The sequence below is a fragment of the Punica granatum genome, chromosome 2 (assembly GCF_007655135.1).
Source record: "Punica granatum isolate Tunisia-2019 chromosome 2, ASM765513v2, whole genome shotgun sequence".
NCBI classification, from domain to species: domain Eukaryota; kingdom Viridiplantae; phylum Streptophyta; class Magnoliopsida; order Myrtales; family Lythraceae; genus Punica; species Punica granatum.
This window is the reverse complement of record NC_045128.1, coordinates 1,627,841-1,648,882: the sequence shown is the minus strand read 5'-3', so window position 1 is coordinate 1,648,882 and position 21,042 is coordinate 1,627,841. Positions and strand designations below refer to the sequence as shown.

Below are 21,042 nucleotides of genomic sequence, written 5' to 3'. Positions count from 1 at the left end.
GAAAAGATCAATAGTTGGATCCGATGATGAAATTAGAGCTCATTATTTATTGATATGAACATTAATTACATGAAGAATCGGATAAACAAATCAAATAAATGTTCCTCTAACTACTCAAAAATTTATGGTAAAAAAAAAACAAGAAGAATGAATGCTACGGACATGAATGGTGCAGTTTTTCTTATCAAATGGCACCATTTTTGGACACGAACTTCTTCCTCAGTAGCTTCAGGTAGCTGCCTATCGGTCTCTCAGGAACCGGAATGAACTTAACGATGAATCCGATAGGCCAAGATATGACACCTATGCCGATGCACACTCCCCACTGGCCCCACGTTAACCTCTCCGTGTCTGCGAACTTCTTGAGGAATTCTACCATCACAGCTTGCAGAACAATAGTGATGAATATGATCCCTATGAATAGCTTATTCCGGTGGATGCCCTCGAAAACGTTCTTATTCTCAAGCTTCCTTGCGTTGAACTCGTTAAACACCTGGCAGAGCACGAATGCATTGAATATCAAGGTCCGGTTTACCTCTGTGGAGACGCTGAAGATCGACTCCCCCCTGAATTGGAGGGTCAGGAGGACTGCGATTTGGTAGGCTGCCTGGGCTGCAATGTTACGCCACATGATGTTGGTTATCAGCGGCGCGGTTCGGCCCACTGGTGGCTTCTCCATCAGCTCCCTAGTGGGACGCTCTGTGGCCAGGGCCAGGGCACCCAGAGTATCCATGATCAAGTTTACCCACAGCAGCTGAACTGCTGTCAGCGGGACGTCGCCTGAGGAAACGGCCGCTACGAAGTTGACCACGAGGGCGGCTACATTTACCGTCAGCTGGAACTGGATGAACTTCTGGATGTTGTTGTACACACATCTTCCCCACCTAAGGACGGTCGCCACGGAGCCAAAATTATCATCCAGTATGACGATGTCTGAACTCTCCTTGGCAACCTCAGTGCCTTGAATCCCCATGGAAAGCCCGATATCGGCTTCTTTCAATGCCGGCGCATCGTTTGTCCCATCTCCCGTGACCGCCACCACGTGGCCCTTTTGCTTCAAGCATTGCACCATGAGAAGTTTATCGAAAGGGGATGATCTTGCCATCACCCGGATCTTTTCAACTTTCGCAAGCCTCTCTTCCGGGGTATAGTTCCGGAATTCAAGCCCCTCTAAAACGGCTCCAGTAGACTCATCCTGACCGGGTCTGAGTATCCCGCACTCTGTTGCGATGGCCTTAGCTGTGAACACATTGTCGCCGGTAATCATCTTGATGGTAACTCCAGCTTCCTGGCAAGCCTCAACCGCCCCCTTCACCCCAGGACGGCACGGATCCTTAATTCCGATGAGTCCAAGTAATGTCAATCCATCTTCTTTCAGTTGTGCCTCTGAGGTTTCTTTGTGAGCAAAGGCGATGCACCTTAGGCTCATCGCAGCCATGCCCCGTATGACATTCTCGATCTTCCTCGTCCCGTCACCATCCAAATTTCTCAAAGTTCCTGATGCATCATGGTAGCTAGAACACATTGACAGGACCATCTCTGCAGCTCCTTTCCAGTGTATATGAATGGAACCATCAGCCTTGCTCCGCAGCAGGACCCCGCTCCGCTTCTTCTGTGAATTGAATGCCTCCACTTGGAGAATTGTATTTTTCTGCCTCTCCTTTTCCATGTCCATGTTCAACTCAAGGACTGCCCAGGACAGTATAGCCTTCTCGGTCGGACTGCCTGAGAACTCGAACTCCGTTCCAGAAGAAGCCCGAAACACGCTGCCTGTTGTGTTCAAAGCAACTCCTTTCCGGAACAAATCGAGAATGCTCTTAGAAACTGAGGCGTACCCAGTATCAGTGACAGAATCATCCCCGACCCAGAACTTTGTGACCTTCATCTGGTTCAGGGTGAGGGTGCCTGTTTTATCAGTGCAGATCGTCGTGGCAGACCCCATGGTCTCGCAAGCAGAGAGCTTCCTCACCATCGCCTGATCAGCCATCATCCTCTTCATTGAATAGGCCAGCGTGAGCGTGACGGCCAGTGGTAGGCCTTCGGGGATAGCAACCACGATGATCGTCACTGCTGCTGCCACAATCCCTACTACGCCATTCACTATGTCATCAGTTGTGGAAACCCCGCTTACAAACTCTGGATTCCCATTTTCATCTTTTGTAGTTCCTGTGAAGTACCGAACCAAGAGGACAACGAGAACCAGGAAAGCAACCGCAAGGCCAACTTTCCCGATTGATGATGTGAGCTTGTTCAGCCGAGCCTGTTATTAGAGCAATGAGAATCAGTACATATTTTGGCACCTTTAGTAATTTAATATCAAAGACCACAAAACATGTTTGATGATATATAAAATAAAAAAATTTTCTTCGTTCCATTAATTACCTGCAATGGGGTCTGCTCGGTCTCATCACGATTTATTGAACTCATCATCTCGCCCCACATTGTGTTCATCCCTACGGACGTGACAATCATCCTGGCATAGCCATCAGCAACCTTCGTACCCGACACAAGGAATGGATTCGAGCTCAGGTTCACCTCCACATGATCACTCTCCCCAGTCATGCTCGATTCATCCACCCATAACGAATGGCCATCCAGGAACAACCCATCTGCTGGAACCTGATCTCCAATCTTCAAGCAAACTATGTCACCAACAACGATCTCAAATATCGAAACCTGCTGGCGCCGAGAGTTCCTAACAACCTCGACCTGGATATTGCCACTGACCCTTGAGAGCTTCTCGAATTGCCTGCTCTGCCTAAAGTTGCTGAGGGAAGATACCGCAATTACTAGAAATACGGCCACAAAGATACTTCCGCCATCGTACCACCTGTTGGAGACGTAACCGAAATATTAGATTAGACTAAAATTAAATATTGGAGTATAAGACCGTATCATGCCTAGATGATTTGGTATCATATTAAGAGAGAACCTGCATTATTTTAGATCGAATAGAGCAGTTTATATTTATTACCCATCGCTGATTCCGTGCTCTTTAATCCCGAACCCGAGGGACATGGCTGCGCAGCCCAAGAGGATCAGTATAGTCAGGTCCTTGAACGCCTCCACCACAAAATGGAAGAGGCTTTTAGACGGAGGCCTCTTGTAAGTGTTGAAGCTGAATGCTCTCTGTCTCCGAGAAACATCCTCGGGGTCTCCACTGATTCCGGCAGAAATGTCAGTTTCAAGGGCCAAGGCCACGGCTTCAACTCCACCAAGTTTATGGATCCCCTTAAGGTTTCTTTCCTTCACGAGACTGGTGAGCTCTGCCGTGTCGACGTTGAAGGTGGAGGTGTTAGGGAGGTCGTTTCCTTTGATGGAGAGGGCGGTGAAGGAGGGGCATTTGACCGGGACGGCCTTGGGGAGCATTGAGTGAGGATGCTTGCATTTGGACAGGAAGGCTCTCGAGCAGTAGATGTGCACAAACGCCAGGCGCCATTTCGCGCCGTACTTGCTCACCGAGCTGGGAACGCCGAGGGAAATCTTGAACTGACTGTAGTCTCGGTCGAGGATGTTGGTCATGCTAGCTATGCGACGAATCAAGACGCCGAGAAGGAACAGTTAACCAAGAAGACTCGATAAGAATGAGGAGTGTCCTAACTTAGTAAGAGGTTTGGAGGAGACCTTAGGATTGTATTTATGTATGTATCTATGTATGCAAAGTCCGTGGTTTGCAGGTAGGTTTATGGAGGAATTATGTTTGCAATGGAATATATATAGAGATGTAGAGAAACGAGAACGGCGCCGACTCGCCGCGTCCCCCAGTCACTGTCGGTTTACGTGCGTCAGTATCTCATGCTAGCTTCTTGCCTAAGCAATTATGAAAGGTGGTGTTTTCCGTTCGCATTGGAAGGTAGTACGTAGGTGTCGCGAGTAAGGAAGTTGAAGGGGGCAGCTGGGGCCGGGAGCCTCAGGCGCGTATTCGGTCGGGCCGTCGAGGTCAACTCCCATCCCATGTGGAATTGAATAGATCTGCCTTTCTCTGTTGTTTCTTTCTTCTTTTTTTGAAAGTTCGGAGTATCTGCCGGTCCCACTTGAATGGAATGGAGGGACGAATCTATTCTCATTAGTACCTGTGTCCATATGTAATTATGTTATCTATCTTTTATATTTACATAGGGAAATTCTAATATGACTGTGTGTCCCGGTGATACACGGTCTCCCCGCCATTGGATGCATAGTGCGTCGCGAGTCCACACCCATCCAATGCGTGGGATGCCGTGTCCCGGTAACACAAGGTCATAATAGCCGCGCCAATTTACACAAGTTTAATTCCATGAATTTTTTTTTGATTTTTTTTTCGGTGTGAACACTAGTATTTGGAAATCTAATTGGATTCCGATTATTTTAGTCGAGTTTGGGCGGCCCACTAAGAAAAATTGAAGAATTTGGCCAAATTTAAATAAGAAATTTATTGCAAACATATAATACTCAGATGCTCGTGCAAAGCGCCAGTTATTAACACTAGTTTGGATTAACTTTAAACAGATAAAAGGTATGCATGTCGTGCGAGTATATACACAAATTAATAAAATATTATCACTCGACATTTATTGAGAAACTAGACGAACGACCCCCACATATGCGTGATCTAGAATTGTTCAATAATTAACAAAATTATTGTTATAAGTTTTTTTTATTATAACCTTTATTACAATATTTTTTTTGTTTATTCTCTACATATCTATAACATTTTATGGATGCAATCTCTCATATCTAGTACTCAACCCATAGTTAGAATATATCAATCTCCCCAATTGAAAAAAAGAAAATCCGCAAATGAATATATTTATTTTAAAGACCCCAACAAAAAAATAAGAATAAACAATATACAATATATTTTATATGTTACATTATTGTATTTTCTCGGATAGTTTATCAGTTGTCTGACAAAATGTTTTGGTGCTTAATATAAAGTCCTCTCTCTAATCTATATACAATATACTTTACTTCCCTCGAGATGATGAGGAACCTTGTGATTTCAATGTATTTTGGTTTCTAACGTTGATGATAAAATTTCTTTTTCAAATTTTCCTCCATGTTGGAGATTGTTGAGCCAAAAAATGGTTTATTTCTCTTGAACAAGACCCCATTGAGTCCAAAATAATCAAATTTAATTTATTATAAATAATCACCAATATAAATTTATGACTTTTTATAAGTTCAAGTCTTTTGACTTCTAGAGTTGATGTGACGGCATGATACTACACCAATGGTCATGTCTTTATTGATGGTGACACAAAAGGTTTCGTAACTAAAGATATGCCTCGTCTTATGTGGTACATTCCGGTGCATTACTTCGGTTTTTATTATTTTATATAGATTGGTTGATTTTGATTAGAAATTGTATTTTTTTAAAACCCTTTAATGTCTTTTTCCGAATTTTTTTAGTGGGAATGCTCTTAAAGTTCATTTGCATTTTTTGATATATAATAATTAATTATCATAATATTGTTAAATTTAAGATATTAAAAAAACGAAAGAATTTAGAGTTTAGGTTTATCCAGAAGGAGCTCCTCTTGCGTTTCATATATATATATATATGTATGTATCTTTTTTTTTCAGTCCATGAAGGTTTCTCTTAGTAGTTCCGTGGAGAGAAGTTCACCCAATTCATAGCATGACGTTATGAACAGATCATGTGACACTTATATGTTCTCAGTGCGCGCTCTGAAGATAAATACAAATATGCAATCGGAGCTCTGTGAACTTATATAACATATAAGAGTTAAACTTCTTCAACTTTTATGAAAGTCATGTAAAAGATCTAGATTATATACGTAGAATATATTGAATCTAGACTGCAGATAGGAGGAGTTTTGCTGTGATCTCACACTTTGTTGTCTCTTTGATGCATTACTATTAATTGTTTCAAATATTCAATAGTTGAGCCGCGTTTGACATTGGATCTACAAGTACAAGGAGCAAATTGAGAAGCAAAGCAAGTATCATGAGCATATTGAAATTGACCATATATGAGTTTTCTTAATAAGTTCTGCTTCTCTCGTCATGCAGTGTATTGCAATGGGTAGATTCCACAATGGGACCTCAATTTGTCTTCCACGACGGAACATTAATTTCAGACATTAGATCTCACCAATTTTTAACATAATCTGTCCATTATTTACATATTTTGCCCATAGTATTTCTATTTCTTCATATTTTCATTTCACAATTTTCACTTACAATACTATACTACTGTTCTCGAATCTTCATGCCATATGTAAAATCACATTCCGTCACGTCACCCATTATCGCAATGTCATTGAACTGGACCACAAAAATCGATTTTTAAAGAAAATCAGTCTAATATAAGCCGAATATGTTAGTGATACGTCACCGACATGCAAGTGGGTTTAATTTATGGACACGTCAACGAAACGCCATCAACAAGTAAGCGACCTTATTTTACATTACATTTGGCCCGATGGATTTGTGACTCCATTAAAAAAATCTATGGACTAAAATGTTGTCTTTAGTTTTGAAAGGACTAGAGAAAACTAGAGTTCCACCATGGAATATAATTTGGAGTTTCATTGTAGAATTTGTCATTGCTAAGGTGTGTTTGTAATTCTATTAAGTCCATGACCTAATTATTGAATAATTTATTTATGATATTTCAGGTCTTATTTTATTTATCACTACTAAAAATTAAGCCATTATCGACGGAACTAAAGAGGGGTTGCATCCCTTAGTAATTACCAAGGGAAAATCCCTGGGTAATTCCCTTGATAAAATAAAAAAAATTAATTATTTTAAAAAAGATAAATTACCAAGGAATTATCGATGGAAAAATCCCTCAGTAAAACTGAAGAAATTTTTTTTTAAAAATAATTTACCGAGGTAAAATCCTTCGGTAAATTAAAAAGTTTAAATTCTTCTAATAAAAGTTAAAAAATAAAATATCAAATGAGAAAATATATATTTGTTTTACAATAATAATTATAGATAAATACATTTATAGTTACTTACAATTTTAATATTATACATGGTTTTTTTAAAGGAATGAATGAAATAAATAGTATTAGAAATAAAACCTCAAAATAGATAGTAGTGGAAAGCATGTTCGAACTCGTAAGGGAGAGTCTATAAAATTCTCAATTATGTTACATTAAAATCTATTTAGATGGTCAAATAAACTATGTGGTTATTTTCAATTAAATATCACATGCATTATATAAATAAATAATGTTGAATTTATTATTAAATGTATATATTATCAATGCAAATTTGTTAATATTACAAGATTTTTATTTTTTATAAATGAAAATATAATGACAAGCAATACAAATTTAATTAAGTGTAGAGAAATGAGAAGAACAATGCTCGTAACTCAACGATTTAGGAGATGGCATGAGGGGTGGGCGGATGGGGGGTGGGAGGTCTTGGGTTCGAGACTTCAAAAGTTAAAGAAAAATATGAGAGAGGTGGGAGGGAAAGGAGGCGCATGTGGGGTAGCGGGCTTAATTTTTTTTAACAAAAACACGAAGTTCCCTGGATTTGTCCCTCCGAGGTCTGCCCCTCAGTAATCCCTTAATTTTTAGTAGTGTATTAGACCATTAAACGCACCAATTTTCAAAAAATATATATTAAGTCCATTAAACTTTCTCAGCAATCTCACGGTTGACAATAAGAAAGGGGATAAAAAAAAGTTTTAAAAAAAAGGAACATGGAACATTTCTCTGAACCTTATCCGGAACAATTATATAAACGCAGACTTTCCTTCTTTGTATCTTCAGCACACTGATATTGAAATTATCTGTTCACAGTTCTATTCTGTTCTTTTTATATTTTATTTTTGTGAGAGAGAATTAAGGGATATCGTTATTAATTTTTAGTAGTGTATTAAGACCATTAAACGCACCACTTTTCAAAAAAAAAAATATTAAGACCATTAAACTTTCTCAGCAATCTCACGGTTGACAATAAAAAGGGGATAAAAAAGTTTTTTTAAAAAAAAAAAGAAACATGAACATTTCTCAGAACCTTATCTGGAACAATTATATAAACGCAAACATTCCTTCTTTGTATCTTCCGCACACTGATATTGAAATTATATGTTCACAGTTCTACTCTTTTCTTTTTATAGTTTATTTTTACGAGAGAGAATCGAGAGATATCGATATTGTGGAGAATCGATTAGGGGTATCAAAGAATATATGATATATTGAGGAGTCTTTGATATCTTTCTATATATGTTGTATTCCATCTACTAAAAATAAGGGCACATCCATACCATTTGGTGTGTGACATTCTAGCAAATCTCTCTATATCTTAATTTTCAACTAGACGGATTTCATTCCTCGGACGCGAAAAGAGTTTCGCGTTGCTAATTCCAACATGAGATTATAATTCGAGCCATCCATCAATAACGCTTTGAATTGTGGACTTTTTTTGACACATTTGTTCGGTCATGGTGAATAGATCAGGATGGTCTCATTTTCTGTCTTGGGTATGCTTTTCATCTGGACTGGACTTGATATACTTCCAGTGAGACGCATACCTCGAGTTTGCCACCAGTTGTAACCCAAAGTGTTCATCTGGCCAGGTTATCGTGTTAATTTTACATGATTGAAAATAGGCTTTTATTCCTCACTCTGTCAGTGAAGATTACAACATTCGAGTATTCTTGTATCGTAGAGCTCGCGAAGACGAACCTTGGAATCTAGATTAAGGGAACCAGAGTTTCAAGGAAAGCGGATAGAAGGGTGAACCGAAATGTTTGAGGCCGAGGAGGATGAAATAAGAGAAATTTCATTACTAAAAATATCGGTCTGTAGTACAAGTATTTTGGATGAAATTTCTTCAGTTTTGCTGTTTATTTTCAGAAAAAAAAAGTGCCACAAAATTCTCATTTTCGGAAAGCAATCGATCTTTTTACCCGGACATTGTTATTGTTACTTCTCAGAAGATTTGATTAGTCTTTCCAAGGAATGCTGTGTCTTTCATTTTCCTTGGAGCGAACGAATAGACTATAAACTTGAAGATACTTTCTGCACTTTTCTTATGGAATAATAATACTCCAAAGACCAAAGACCTATCCGATTCCGGGGTCAAGTCAGTCTGCTCTATGTGCAATGCAATTTTCCGTTCTTTTACCTGGAATAACAATACTGGCAATAGTACAGCAACAGAAGTTTCATTCTGAGAGTGGTTCAACGCAAGAATTTGCTTCGCTGTCTCTTCATATCTTCAAATGAGCTAAGGTGTATAACCCAAAAACTAAGAAAATAACATGCGCAAATTTCTCCTCTATTATCGTACTGTTGTCTCTGTGTGTTACAAGTTACATATACTTCTCCTAGCCTAGATTTCAGTCAGGGAAGAAAGAAAGAGGAATATTCTCACCTATCAAGTTATACAAGTACTAGTAGTTTTTTTGTCCCGTGCATTGCACGGTTCATATTTATATATCTCTTTATCATTTTTATCGTAATTATTTATATTTTAAACATTAATTATCTTATACAAAATAATAATAGTTTTCAACTTTTAATTTTAATATAAAGAATAAAATTCAATATTTTTTAATAAAACTTATAATAATAATAATAATAATAATAATAATTTCTATTCAATTATTATGCATCACATTTTTTAATTAACCGTTACTATAAATTTATCACATATATTAATTTTTGTAAATAGAATATAAATGTGTATTTTTAAAACATTGTTTATAACATCCTTATCTCTATATTTATTTTTACTTTTTATCAGTTAATAGCATTATGTTATAAATTTGTTCTTTTATAGGACCATGATAATTTTAGAAATTCTATATTTCATCAATTTTTTTGCATTGTTTATATCGTTTGGTGTTTTATATATATGTTCATTTGTAACACGCACACGCATATATATACATATATATATATATACACATATATCCTTTCCTATAACAATTATTCTGATTTTTTAAACATATATTTGCTCTTTAAACAATAAAATATGTTGAAAGTTAATTTGAAATTTGATTTGATAATCAATTAATAAAATTAGACTAATTTTGAATTGTTCGATAAATATTTTCTAACTAATGGTCTCAATGCATTATATATTCATCTAATCAATCAATGTATAATATGCATATTTTTATAGATACTCAAACAAAATTGGTTACGTACTTTTTAAATACAAAATTTGATGACTTTCTTATTTCAAATATATAATTTTTATTTTTTAATTACAATAAGTTCACATATTACAATAATTTTACTCTTATAATAAAATATGCACAGAGTTAATTTGAAATTTCATTATGTAATCATTTAATAAAATTAGACTAATTTCCAATGATTCTACAAATATTTTCCAACTAATGGTCATGCATTATATATTTATCTAATAATTGTATAATATACGTATTTTTATAGATGTTGATACAAAACTGGTTATGTCAGGTTAATATCTAATTAAATAATTACTTGTTAGTATATACTTAATTGTCACTTAATTTTTGAATTGGGCTTCTTCTAATAAGCCAAGAAGATCTTGGGTTTCCATAATTGGGCTTGATTTGATTAAATCAATTCTCTTAATTTTTTAATGTATTATTTAAATAAATTTTTATTAATGAGAGAGCATTTATTACAATAGAATACAATTTTACTTATATATGGATAAAGGGGTTTCAACGCCATATATACCATGATTTTACTTTTTTATCAAATCTATCTCATGGTTTACTTGTTGTTCAAGATCTATCCCAATGTCAATTTTTTTCATTAATTTTTAATGGTGTTATTGACATGAAATGTAAGCAGGATCATCCTTGACACTGTGGCCCTTCGTCTAAGATAAATTTGAGAAAAAAATTAAAATTATGGGATATATTTGAGAAAAAATGAAAACCATATGATAGGTTTGGGACTCACTTACATTTCATTGACGGACAAATTGACGCTGTAATAAATTTGGAATAAGATATAAACTATAGGTCTTTTTGGATAATTTTTAAAACATGAGATATATTTGAGAAAATAATAAAATCACGTAATATATGGCGTAAAAACTCCTACTATAAAAGAGATTCTGGGAAATCGAAGGAAGATTTTTATCGGCCCAGAATGCAAACATGATGATTTTTTTCAATGCATTCGCTCCTCTGTTGTCATGTTCCAATCGGGTTTATCCTTGTCCCTCAAGGAAAAGCCCATGTATTGGAACTCGATGTCAGCTCCTCAAGCAAACAATATCCCTTACAATGATCTCAAGCCCTGAAATGATGACATTAACTTGGGATGGGGATGGTTCGGACAACCTTGGAAGTTGCTTGTTGTACACGAAAAGTAATCGTAGAAGAAACAATGATGACCAAGGAGATGAAGATTATTTATACTTCCACTTCCCAACCATGGTCTCTCAGCCGAGTCCTTCTCAGTCTTGAAACCAGGCGAGAAGGAAGCACACAATGACGGTTTTATATCCAGAAGAGCTTCACACATCAAGTAGGAGATGCCTTTCTTTGATTGCTATGCCTACATGATTGACGTGAATGCCTATCGTCGTCTCCCTCGTCACCTCAAAGGCCTCTCTCTCTTGATGCTCAATTGAGAGCCAGGATAATAAATTTCAATCCAACTGATGGCTGGAAGCCATATCACCGAGGCGAGCCATATTAATGCCGAACGTGGCCTCCTGCCACGGCAATACGTCATTGGCACTAAGAAATGACAGGGGAAGGAAAGACCAACTCCCATAGCTATTAGGCTTTGCTGAGCACATTGCTGGGGAGATCAAGGAACTGCTAACTGCAACTAGATCTGCGTAGAGTCATCAATGTTGTTCTTGGGGACCGCCTGACGAGTTATGCTTTCGCAATCGAATTTTGGGATAGACCATTCTCTTGTCATATTGTAACTGATGAATGTGATCAGATCTACTCTCATGTTAACATATACAGGATAGTCCATTATCAGGAAAATCATATGAGACCAACATCATGAACTGTCCCCTAATATTTCTTTCCGGAAACATCAAAATAAGGGACATGGAGATTTCTTGTTAAGAAATAAAAGAAATGATCTGAACTACAATCAAATGAAATGATCTGTCCCCTACACTTGCAATAATGAAATGCGGATGAGAAAACAAGGCCCATAATAATGAAATGTCAAAGCACCAGCTGAGCATATAAATTGGCAGTTGCAGGCAAGTCACAGAGCAGGGCGGTGTAATGCTCGAAAATCGATTCAATACACGTGAAGATAGTCGATAATGTGAGTACTTAAATGCTACGGGCTAAATAAATACAACCTGGAGATAAAAGAATCCAAATCTCAGTTATTTGCCTACCTTGCATGCAGAAATGTATCCATTTTGGTCCTTGTTGAAACTTCTGAAGGCCTCTTTAAGTCCCTCCTCTGCCTCAGTCTCCTATATATACATCCACAGCAACCAAGTTAACGGAAAATTGTTAAAATTATTATTATCGGTAAGCTTTGCTCTCTATTCAACTCAAATCGGACCAAAGAAAACACCACATTTGGGCTGCAAAATATATCGCAGGCACGCAGGCCCATGTCAGGCAAACAAGCCTAAAAGAAAAACAGTCACGTAGGCCCAATTCAATGAAAGCAGCTGTCCATCAAACTCTTGAACGTGACTATTTCTTATTTATCGGTGTGCGTCTGTGCTTACTGCTTACCTTAATGTTGTTAACCATCAAATTGAGGAGCTTGGCAAACTCAATCGTTCCATTACTATCTGCATCGACTTCACTGATAATCTCCAGCAGCTCTTTTTCTCATGGGTACTTATCCAATGAGCTAATCACCGTTGCCAGCTCCTCCAGGGAGATGCAACTTCAAACAATGACGAGTATGCATGATAACTTCAAAACCGTAATGCTAGAGCTTGCATGTATATAAGATGCATGTAACTGAAGTTGAATTACGAAAACCCAAACTCTAGGAGTTTACTTACTGTCTCCATCTTTTTCGAATAGAGTAAAAGCTTCTTTGAACGCCACAATCTGCTCATCACTAAGCTCTTCAGCCATGGCTAACTTTATGTAGGGTTCTAAGCCTTTGACAAGGACAGATGAAAGACAGAACAAAGAACAGACAGACTCCTCTTAAAATTTAGGGAGGGAGAGAGAGTGTGTCTTCGTTTGTTGAGTTGAGGATAGCTCAAGCTTAGCTCGGCTTATGGAGAAAACCAATGTTACCATTGGAGTCCGTATTGTTATAGCATCGATGATTTTTTTTATATTTTTTGTGCGTTTAAACTGCCTGATGCGTCTCTCACCCAAAACTTCCTAAGGAGAGATCTATAAAATATGGTGAATTGCAATATAGCGAATCGTTATGCTTCTAACATGAGGACTTGACGGCCTAACAAATAGACCATTATGTGGCTTCAACTTTTGAGTCTAGTGTAGTCACTCCTCTGCTTCCAGGTTCCAATCTGCGGTAACATTTCAGGTTTGTCCTGGTAGGAACAATGTTAAGGTCTAGGTTTTTCACCGTTTTCCTCATGATTCGGCCTAGATTATGTTTTCCACTTCTTTCTTTTGGCTTTCGCTCTAAACTTTACTAAACTGTACTTTCACATGGTTCATGCCCAGCCAAAAGGTCTTCACTCAAATTTACCTCCCAGAAAATCGGCTTAGGTCAAAACTCCTGGAAGCCCAGGTAGAACAACCTGCAAACATTCACCATCAGCTTTGAAAAAAATCCTTGCGACCTAAATTGATCCCCATACTCTCGAATAAGCCAATTAACTCTGACAAATCAATGCATCTTGGGCCTTAACCTGATACATGCTGCTTCAAGAAGTAAATAAAAAAAAGTATCTATGCTGCATGGAAGTGAATGTTGCCGCTTTTTAGTTCTTGGACATGAACTTCTTCCTCAGTACCTTCAGGTAGCTGAATATCGGCGTCTCAGGAACTGGAATGAACCTAACGATGAATCCGATTGGCCAAGATACAGCCCCTATGCCGATGCACGCTCCCCACTGGCCCCATGTCAACCTCTCCGTGTCAGCAAACCCCTTGAGGAATATCATCACAGCTTGCACAACAATAGTGATGAATATGATCCCTATGAATAGCTTATTCTGGTGGATGCCCTCAAACACGTTCTTCTTCTCGAGCTTCCTCGCGTTGAACTCGTTAAACACCTGGCAGAGCACGAACGTGTTGAATATCAAGGTCTGGTTAACCTCATAGGAGACATTGAAGATCGACTCGCCCCAGAATTGGAGGGTCAGGAGGACTGCCATTTGGTAGGCTGCTTGGGCTGCTATGTTCCGCCACATGATGTTTGTTATCAGCGGCGCGGTCTGGCCAACTGGTGGCTTCTCCATCAGCTCCCAGGTGGGACGCTCTGTGGCCAGGGCCAGAGCACCCAAAGTATCCATAATCAGGTTCACCCACAGCTGCTGAGCCGTGGTTAGCAGGACATCGCCTGAGGAAACCGCTGCAACAAAATTGACCACGAGGGCAGCTACATTTACGGTGAGCTGGAATTGTATGAACTTCTGGATGTTGTTGTACACGCATCTTCCCCACCTGAGGACCGTTGCCACGGAGCCAAAATTATCATCCAATATGACGATGTCTGAGCTCTCCTTCGCCACCCCAGTGCCTTGAATTCCCATGGAAAGCCCAATATCGGCTTCTTTCAGTGCTGGCGCATCGTTTGTTCCATCTCCTGTGACCGCGACTACGTGGCCCTTCTGCTTCAAGCATTGCACCATGAGAAGTTTATCGAAAGGGGATGATCTCGCCATCACTCCGATCTTTTCAACCTTTGCTAGCCTCTCCTCCGGGGTATAGTTCCGGAACTCAACCCCCTCTACAACGGCTCCAGTAGACTCGTCCTCACCAAGGCTGAGTATCCCGCATTCTGTCGCTATGGCCTTAGCTGTGAAGACATTGTCACCTGTAATCATCTTGATGGTAACTCCAGCTTGGTGGCAAGCCTCAACCGCTCCCTTCACCCCAGGACGGCACGGATCCTCAATTCCAACAAGTCCAAGTAACGTCAATCCATCTTCTTCCAGCCGTGTCTGCGAGGTTTCTTTGTGAGCAAAGGCGATGCACCTTAGGCTCATCGCAGCCATGCCCTGAATGACATTCTCGATCTCCTCCATCCCCTCACCATCCAAACCTCTCAAAACTCCTGATGCATCGTAGTAGCTCGAGCACATTGCCAGGACCATCTCTGCCGCTCCTTTCCAGTGTATATGAATGGGACCATCGGCATTGCTTCGGAGCAGGACCCCGCTCCGCTTCTTCTGTGAATTGAATGCCTCAACTTGGAGAATTGTTCTTTTCTTCTTCTCCTCTTCCATGTCCATGTTCAGCTCCAGGACTGCCCAAGACAGTATCGCCTTCTCGGTCGGACTGCCTGAGAACTTGAACTCTGATCCAGAAGAAGCCCGAAACACACTGCCTGTTGTGTTCAAAGCAACTCCTTGCCGGATCGAATCGAGAACCCTTTTAGAAACTGAGGAGGACCCAGTATCAGTGACAGAATCTTCCCCAACCCAGAACTTTGTAACCTTCATCTGGTTCAGAGTGAGGGTGCCGGTTTTATCGGTGCAGATTGTTGTCGCGGACCCCATGGTCTCACAAGCAGAGAGCTTTCTCACCATTGCCTGATCAGACATCATCCTCTTCATACAATAAGCCAGCGTGAGCGTGACTGCCAATGGTAGGCCTTCTGGGAGAGTCACCACGAGGATAGTCTCTGCTGCTGAGACAATCCCTACCACGGCATTCACTATGTCACCAGCCGTGGAAACTCCCCTTACAAACTCCGGGTTCCCATTTTCGTCTTTCGTAGTTCCTGTGAAATACCGAGCCAAGAGGACGACAAGCACTAGGAAAGCAACCGCAAGGCCAACTTTTCCAATCAACGATGTGAGCTTGTTAAGCCGAACCTGTTATTATATTTATGACAATCATCACTACATATTTTAGCATATCTGGTAATGTAAAATCAAGACCGATAAATATGGTTGATGATGAAAATAAAATTTTTTCTTTGTTTCCGTTAATTACCTGCAACGGAGTCTGCTCAATCTCATCGTGATTTACTGAGCTCATCATCTCGCCCCACATTGTGTTCATCCCCACGGACGTGACAATCATCCTTGCATGGCCATCAGCTACCTCCGTACCCGAGACAAGGAATGGATTTGAGCTCTGGTTAACCTCCACATGATCACCCTCCCCTGTCATGCTCGATTCGTCCACATGCAATGAATGGCCGTTCAAGAACAACCCATCTGCCGGAACCTGATCTCCGATTTTCAAGCAAACTACGTCACCAACAACAATATCAAATATCGAGACCTGCTGGCGCCGAGAATTCCTGATGACCTCGATCTGAATATTGCCGCCGACCCTTGAGAGCTTCTCAAACTGTCTGCTCCGTGTAAAGTTGCTGTGGGAAGATACCGCAATGATAAGAAATAAAGCCACGAAGATACTTCCTCCATCGTACCACCTGTTGGAGACGTAACCAAAGTATTAGTCTAAAAATTAATCATGCAGGATATATGATTCAGTATCATCATATCAAGATAATAGCTGCATTCTTTTATGTAGATTAAATAGAGAAGTTCATATATATTACCCGTCGCTGATTCCGTTTTCTTTGATCCCGAACCCGAGGGATAGGGCTGCACAGCCTAGGAGGATCAGTATGGCGAGATCCTTGAACGCTTCCACGACAAAATACAAGAGGCCTTTAGCGGGTGGCTTCTTGTAAGTGTTAGAGCCGAATGCCCTCTGTCTCCGAGAAAAATCCTCGGGGTCACCGGAGATTCCGGCAGAAAGATTGGCTTCAAGAGAGGAGGCCACGGCTTCAACCCCGCCGAGTTTATGAATCCGGTCAACGTCTTTTTCCTTCACGAGACTGTTGAGCTCCGCCAGGTCGATGCTGACGGTGCTGTTAGGGCTGTTGTTGTCGATGGTTATGGCGGTGAAGGAGGGGGATTTGACCGGGACGGCCTTTGAGTGGGGATGTTTGCATTGGAACTGGAAGGCTCTCGAGCAGTAGATCTGCAAAAAAGCCTGTTGCCATTTCGTGCCGTACTTGCTCACCGGGCTGGGCAAGCTGAGCGAAAGAGTGAACTGACCACAGTCCAGATCGAGGATTGTTGTCATGATCGGTAACAAATGGACACAATATCGACACACCGACAAGGTTCGACAAGAATCGCGAGTGCTTTTAAATGGTTCTAATACCTCGGAATTGTATGAGAGTTGGCAATATGACCCCTGCCTCCCAGTGGTACAATTATATATACGTATAAGCAGCAACTGCTTTGAACAGTCCCCATCACTGTCGGAGTGCCTTTCTTCATCCTGAAAAATTTCCAAAGGTAAATTGAAAATCTAATTTCAGGTGAATTATGAATAGTACGTGCAAAATAAAATATATTTAGAAGGAGAAAAAGATAAACGAAAGAAAAAGCGGGCGGTCTTTGGCGTTTGACATGACGAAAGCAAGGAACTGAGGGAAGGCAGGAGGGAGCTGCCTTTGGGCGCTTGCTCATCTTCCAACCCAACAATTAATGCGGCGGGTCCCCAGTTGTCAGTTCGAGGTATTTGCCTGGTCCGCACCGAGAGGGAAGATGAAGAAAGATGTGAATTTGACTAATTTCATCAACGGCAATTCAATTCGACCCGTGAAGGTTTCTCTTTTAGTAGTTCACCCGCGTTTACGAAGAAGAGCCATAAAACCGTAAATGTCTATAAACGTTAAGGCGGATGAATATGTGTTATGGTCTTTCGTCTCAATTCCAATTTATTATGTGAGAGGGTGCTAATCAGCCTAAAATCTCATTCTATGTTCTCTGTGATACAATCACGAGATATCCTTCTATTAGCCGAATATAACCCTTCTACCATGGTTGGTTTGATCTGTTCACGAGATAATCCTAATGGGTACCATTGCATTGCAAGTAAATCTTCTCTTCTTTCTTTTTTTTTCATTTAATTATCTATATCTAAATCTATATACAACTATAAAGCCTAGTTCAACGCATATAAAGACGTCGCGTAAAACGAAACCTACGTTTTGTTGAGTGATTTTTAGATTGACAACCAATGAAAATACAACAAATAGTGAAATTTTACGGTGCACTTCATCATAGATCAGCAGTAGATCTGCAAAAAAGCCCATCGCCATTTCGTGCCGTACTTGCTCACTGACCTGGACATGTTGAGGGAAATATTGAACTGACCATAGTCCTGATCGAGGTTTGTTCTCATGATCGGCAACAAATGGATACAATATCGACACACTGACAAGTTTCGACAAGAATTGCGAGTGCTTTTAAATGGTTCTAATACCTCGGAACTGTATGAGAGTTGGCAATATGGGAAGTAGAATATGACTCTGCCTGGTGCAATTATACATGACCAGCAATCGCTTTGAGCCGTGTCCCGTGCGTGTCTTCATCCTGAAGAATTTCCAAAGGTATATTCAAAATCAAATTTATGGTGAATTATGAATAATACAAAATAAAATATATTTAGAAGGAGGGAAAAAAAGAAAGAAAGAAAAAGAGGCGCAGTTTTTGGAGTTTGACAAGAAAAGGGAATTGAGGGAAGGCCCGAGGGAGTTGCCTTATGGCGCATATTCGTTCCGTCGACGTCAACTTCCAACCCAACAATTTGCCTTGTGGTCTCCATTGTAAGTTCGAAGTGTTTGCCTGATCCCCACCGGAAGATGAGATGAAGAAGTAATGAATTTGGCTAATTTCACCGACGTCAAGTAATGTGTGTGTGTGTGTGTGTGTGTGTGTGTGTGGGTGCGTGCGTGCGTGCGTGCGTGCGTGCGTGTGGTGGGGGGTGGGGGGTTGGTGGTTTCAATTCTCCGATTTTACGGAATGGGGTTGCCTTGAGAGTTTCGATCCTGAACCCATTTGCACCGAGGAACATGGGAATGGGAACCGGCCGGTCTGGAATGGCATTTCCGATTCCCGTTGATTCCTTGAAACAAACATGCCCTTAGGGTCCAATCTAGTCACTCCTCTGTCTCCGGGTCGTTTCAGGTTTTTCCGACAATTTAGTCTACAATTTAGAACAACCTGCAAACATTCACCATCAGCTTCCAAAAAAAAAAAAAAAAACCTTTGACCTAAATTTATCCCTTATACTCTTGTACAGGCCAATTGGCTCCAACAAATCAATGCCTCAGGGGCCTGATATATGCTGCCTCAAGTAATAAGCTCACTCTCCTGATCAAGAGCACTTGCCTGTCTTCGTTTTCGGGCACACTTACATAACATTCTTCTCCAATTTCATATGATCCCAAGAATGCAACTGCTTTCTTCAATTTCTGATCATGTAGTTCTCCTCTTGTGTTTGATAACTCAAATTAAATGCTGAAATTTTAATTTCAACACTTAATCGAGTTCAGCTTGGTTGATAACACAATATAAAAATTGACTTGACCTAATAAAAAAAAAGTGCTTAATCATTAAGTAAATTGGAACCTACCTTTTCTTTTTTTACTGAATCGCTTAGCCATCCATATAGTTTTGAAGATTTTCAATGGTACCCCTATATTTTCGGTAATTTGCAAAGTGGTCCATTTTTTACTCATACAAAAAGAAAGCTAGAGAGAGAGAGAGTCTGGGGGAGGTGAGTCGGGCGACCAGGGGGACAGGGGTAGCGGTGGGCCCAATCCCTACCGCCGACCTCGTATTGGCAGTGGTTTGGGATCGGGGCCACTTCCACCCGAAATAAGCAATACCCCTCTTCTCTCGCCAAGAGAGATAGGAGGTGGTGGGGTGGAGGACAACGACCTGCCCACCTCCCTGATCTACCTCCTCTCTCTCTTTGTGAGAGAAGAGAGGCGGATGCAATTTCGGGCAGTGGTGGCCCTTCTGTGTCAGATTTGATCTGACTTTTTCTTTTTCAATTTTTGCAAAAATATAAAATATTGAGGCAAAAGTGGAAAAGAAAGAAAGTTTTGTGGTCATCATGTAATTAGAATCTCAAATAATATAAAGTTTTCAACATTGTATCCAATCAAACAAAATGAACTTAATTGGAAAAGTACTTATTTCATTTAGCATTTAAAATTTCAGCACTTAAGTCCAAACAAACATAACCGTAGAGACTTTGGATAGTTGTATATCAGTCTATTTGGAACCGTTATGTACACTCTACGAGAGAGCCAGTTGGCCAAGATGCAGTCCCAACCACAATCCTGCTAGTTTCACGGGGCGCAACGGAAGCGAAAAAGGAACAGAAATTCAAAATTTCCTACCCGTGAAACTAATCCCAAGATCTACTAGAAGAATAATCCATTTGTCCTCTATATCTCTATTGAGCCCAAGGCATGGTCGATGACATCCTTGTATGGCTCAATATCTCTTTTTCTTGGTTTACCGGGTAAGTCTATCAGAACAAATGAGCTCGATATCGTTATATCGACTCATTTGGGTATGCATACACTTTTAGACTTAACCACCAAGTGTCCGTGAGATATCGCTCCCGTTTCGTAGGAGGGACAAATCCTATCTTGGTTACTCACATTCCTCTCCATGCTCTGTGATATACCCAATAACTGTCTTTATAACCAGCCTGTTACGGTAGCGTTTGACAGTATCAAAGTATATGACATTACATGTAGGAATCCATGGTGACCTCAAGTCAAAGGACCATTACACTATAGTCACTTTGAGATATGCTAATGACAATCACGTAACAAACCATGTAGCAATCTCATGGCGGGTCAGTTCAATACACATTACTCTTAATGTATACATGTGGTGTGATTTGATATCTCCATATCCATGACCTATGAGATTTGGTCATCAATCAACACTCACACTAGTCTAACCGTATTACCGTTGTCCTAATTAACGATAATACTTTGACTATGGACATTTAGGAATAATGTTCAGTAATTATAGGATCTCACAATCAAGTCACACTTGATGCCTATTGAACCTACTATTCCAAGGACATTATTGTGTAAAATCATATTTAACGCAATCTACACAATAACAGATATGCCTCGTTTTATAATGAAATAGATATCATATTACAAAACTGATTATAGA

At 39.9% G+C, this 21,042-nt stretch overlaps 2 protein-coding genes and 1 pseudogene across 2 annotated transcripts; all 3 read right to left on the bottom strand.

Annotated features, from left to right (window-relative positions):
• Nucleotides 1-27: 27 nt before the first annotated feature.
• On the bottom strand, nt 28-3,695 carry LOC116197543 (putative calcium-transporting ATPase 13, plasma membrane-type). Its single transcript, XM_031527714.1, has 3 exons — nt 2,975-3,695; nt 2,383-2,830; nt 28-2,260 (listed from the first exon to the last, which is right to left on the bottom strand). The coding sequence occupies exons 1-3, from the start codon at nt 3,520-3,522 to the stop codon at nt 185-187; spliced, it is 3,072 nt and encodes a 1,023-aa protein (XP_031383574.1). The 5' UTR covers nt 3,523-3,695; the 3' UTR covers nt 28-184.
• A 7,995-nt stretch (nt 3,696-11,690) lies between these two features.
• Nucleotides 11,691-13,239, bottom strand: LOC116197180 (annotated as a pseudogene).
• A 429-nt stretch (nt 13,240-13,668) lies between these two features.
• On the bottom strand, nt 13,669-18,326 carry LOC116197178 (putative calcium-transporting ATPase 13, plasma membrane-type). The gene is made up of 4 exons (XM_031527233.1): nt 18,177-18,326; nt 16,593-17,326; nt 16,016-16,463; nt 13,669-15,894 (listed from the first exon to the last, which is right to left on the bottom strand). The coding sequence occupies exons 2-4, from the start codon at nt 17,123-17,125 to the stop codon at nt 13,831-13,833; spliced, it is 3,045 nt and encodes a 1,014-aa protein (XP_031383093.1). The 5' UTR covers nt 17,126-17,326; nt 18,177-18,326; the 3' UTR covers nt 13,669-13,830.
• Between the last annotated feature and the right edge of the window lie 2,716 nt (nt 18,327-21,042).

What these genes read in the sequence shown, in the direction of transcription:
- LOC116197543 (XM_031527714.1), bottom strand. Translation starts at nt 3,522, where the DNA reads ATGACCAACATCCTCGACCGAGACTACAGTCAGTTCAAGATTTCCCTC. An exon ending in GAGCACGGAATCAGCGATGG is followed by an intron (nt 2,831 to 2,974) that starts GTAATAAATATA and finishes CGTCTCCAACAG; the next exon opens with GTGGTACGATGGCGGAAGTA. An exon ending in CCGAGCAGACCCCATTGCAG is followed by an intron (nt 2,261 to 2,382) that starts GTAATTAATGGA and finishes CTCTAATAACAG; the next exon opens with GCTCGGCTGAACAAGCTCAC.
- LOC116197178 (XM_031527233.1), bottom strand. Translation starts at nt 17,125, where the DNA reads ATGACAACAATCCTCGATCTGGACTGTGGTCAGTTCACTCTTTCGCTC. An exon ending in GAAAACGGAATCAGCGACGG is followed by an intron (nt 16,464 to 16,592) that starts GTAATATATATG and finishes CGTCTCCAACAG; the next exon opens with GTGGTACGATGGAGGAAGTA. An exon ending in TTGAGCAGACTCCGTTGCAG is followed by an intron (nt 15,895 to 16,015) that starts GTAATTAACGGA and finishes ATATAATAACAG; the next exon opens with GTTCGGCTTAACAAGCTCAC.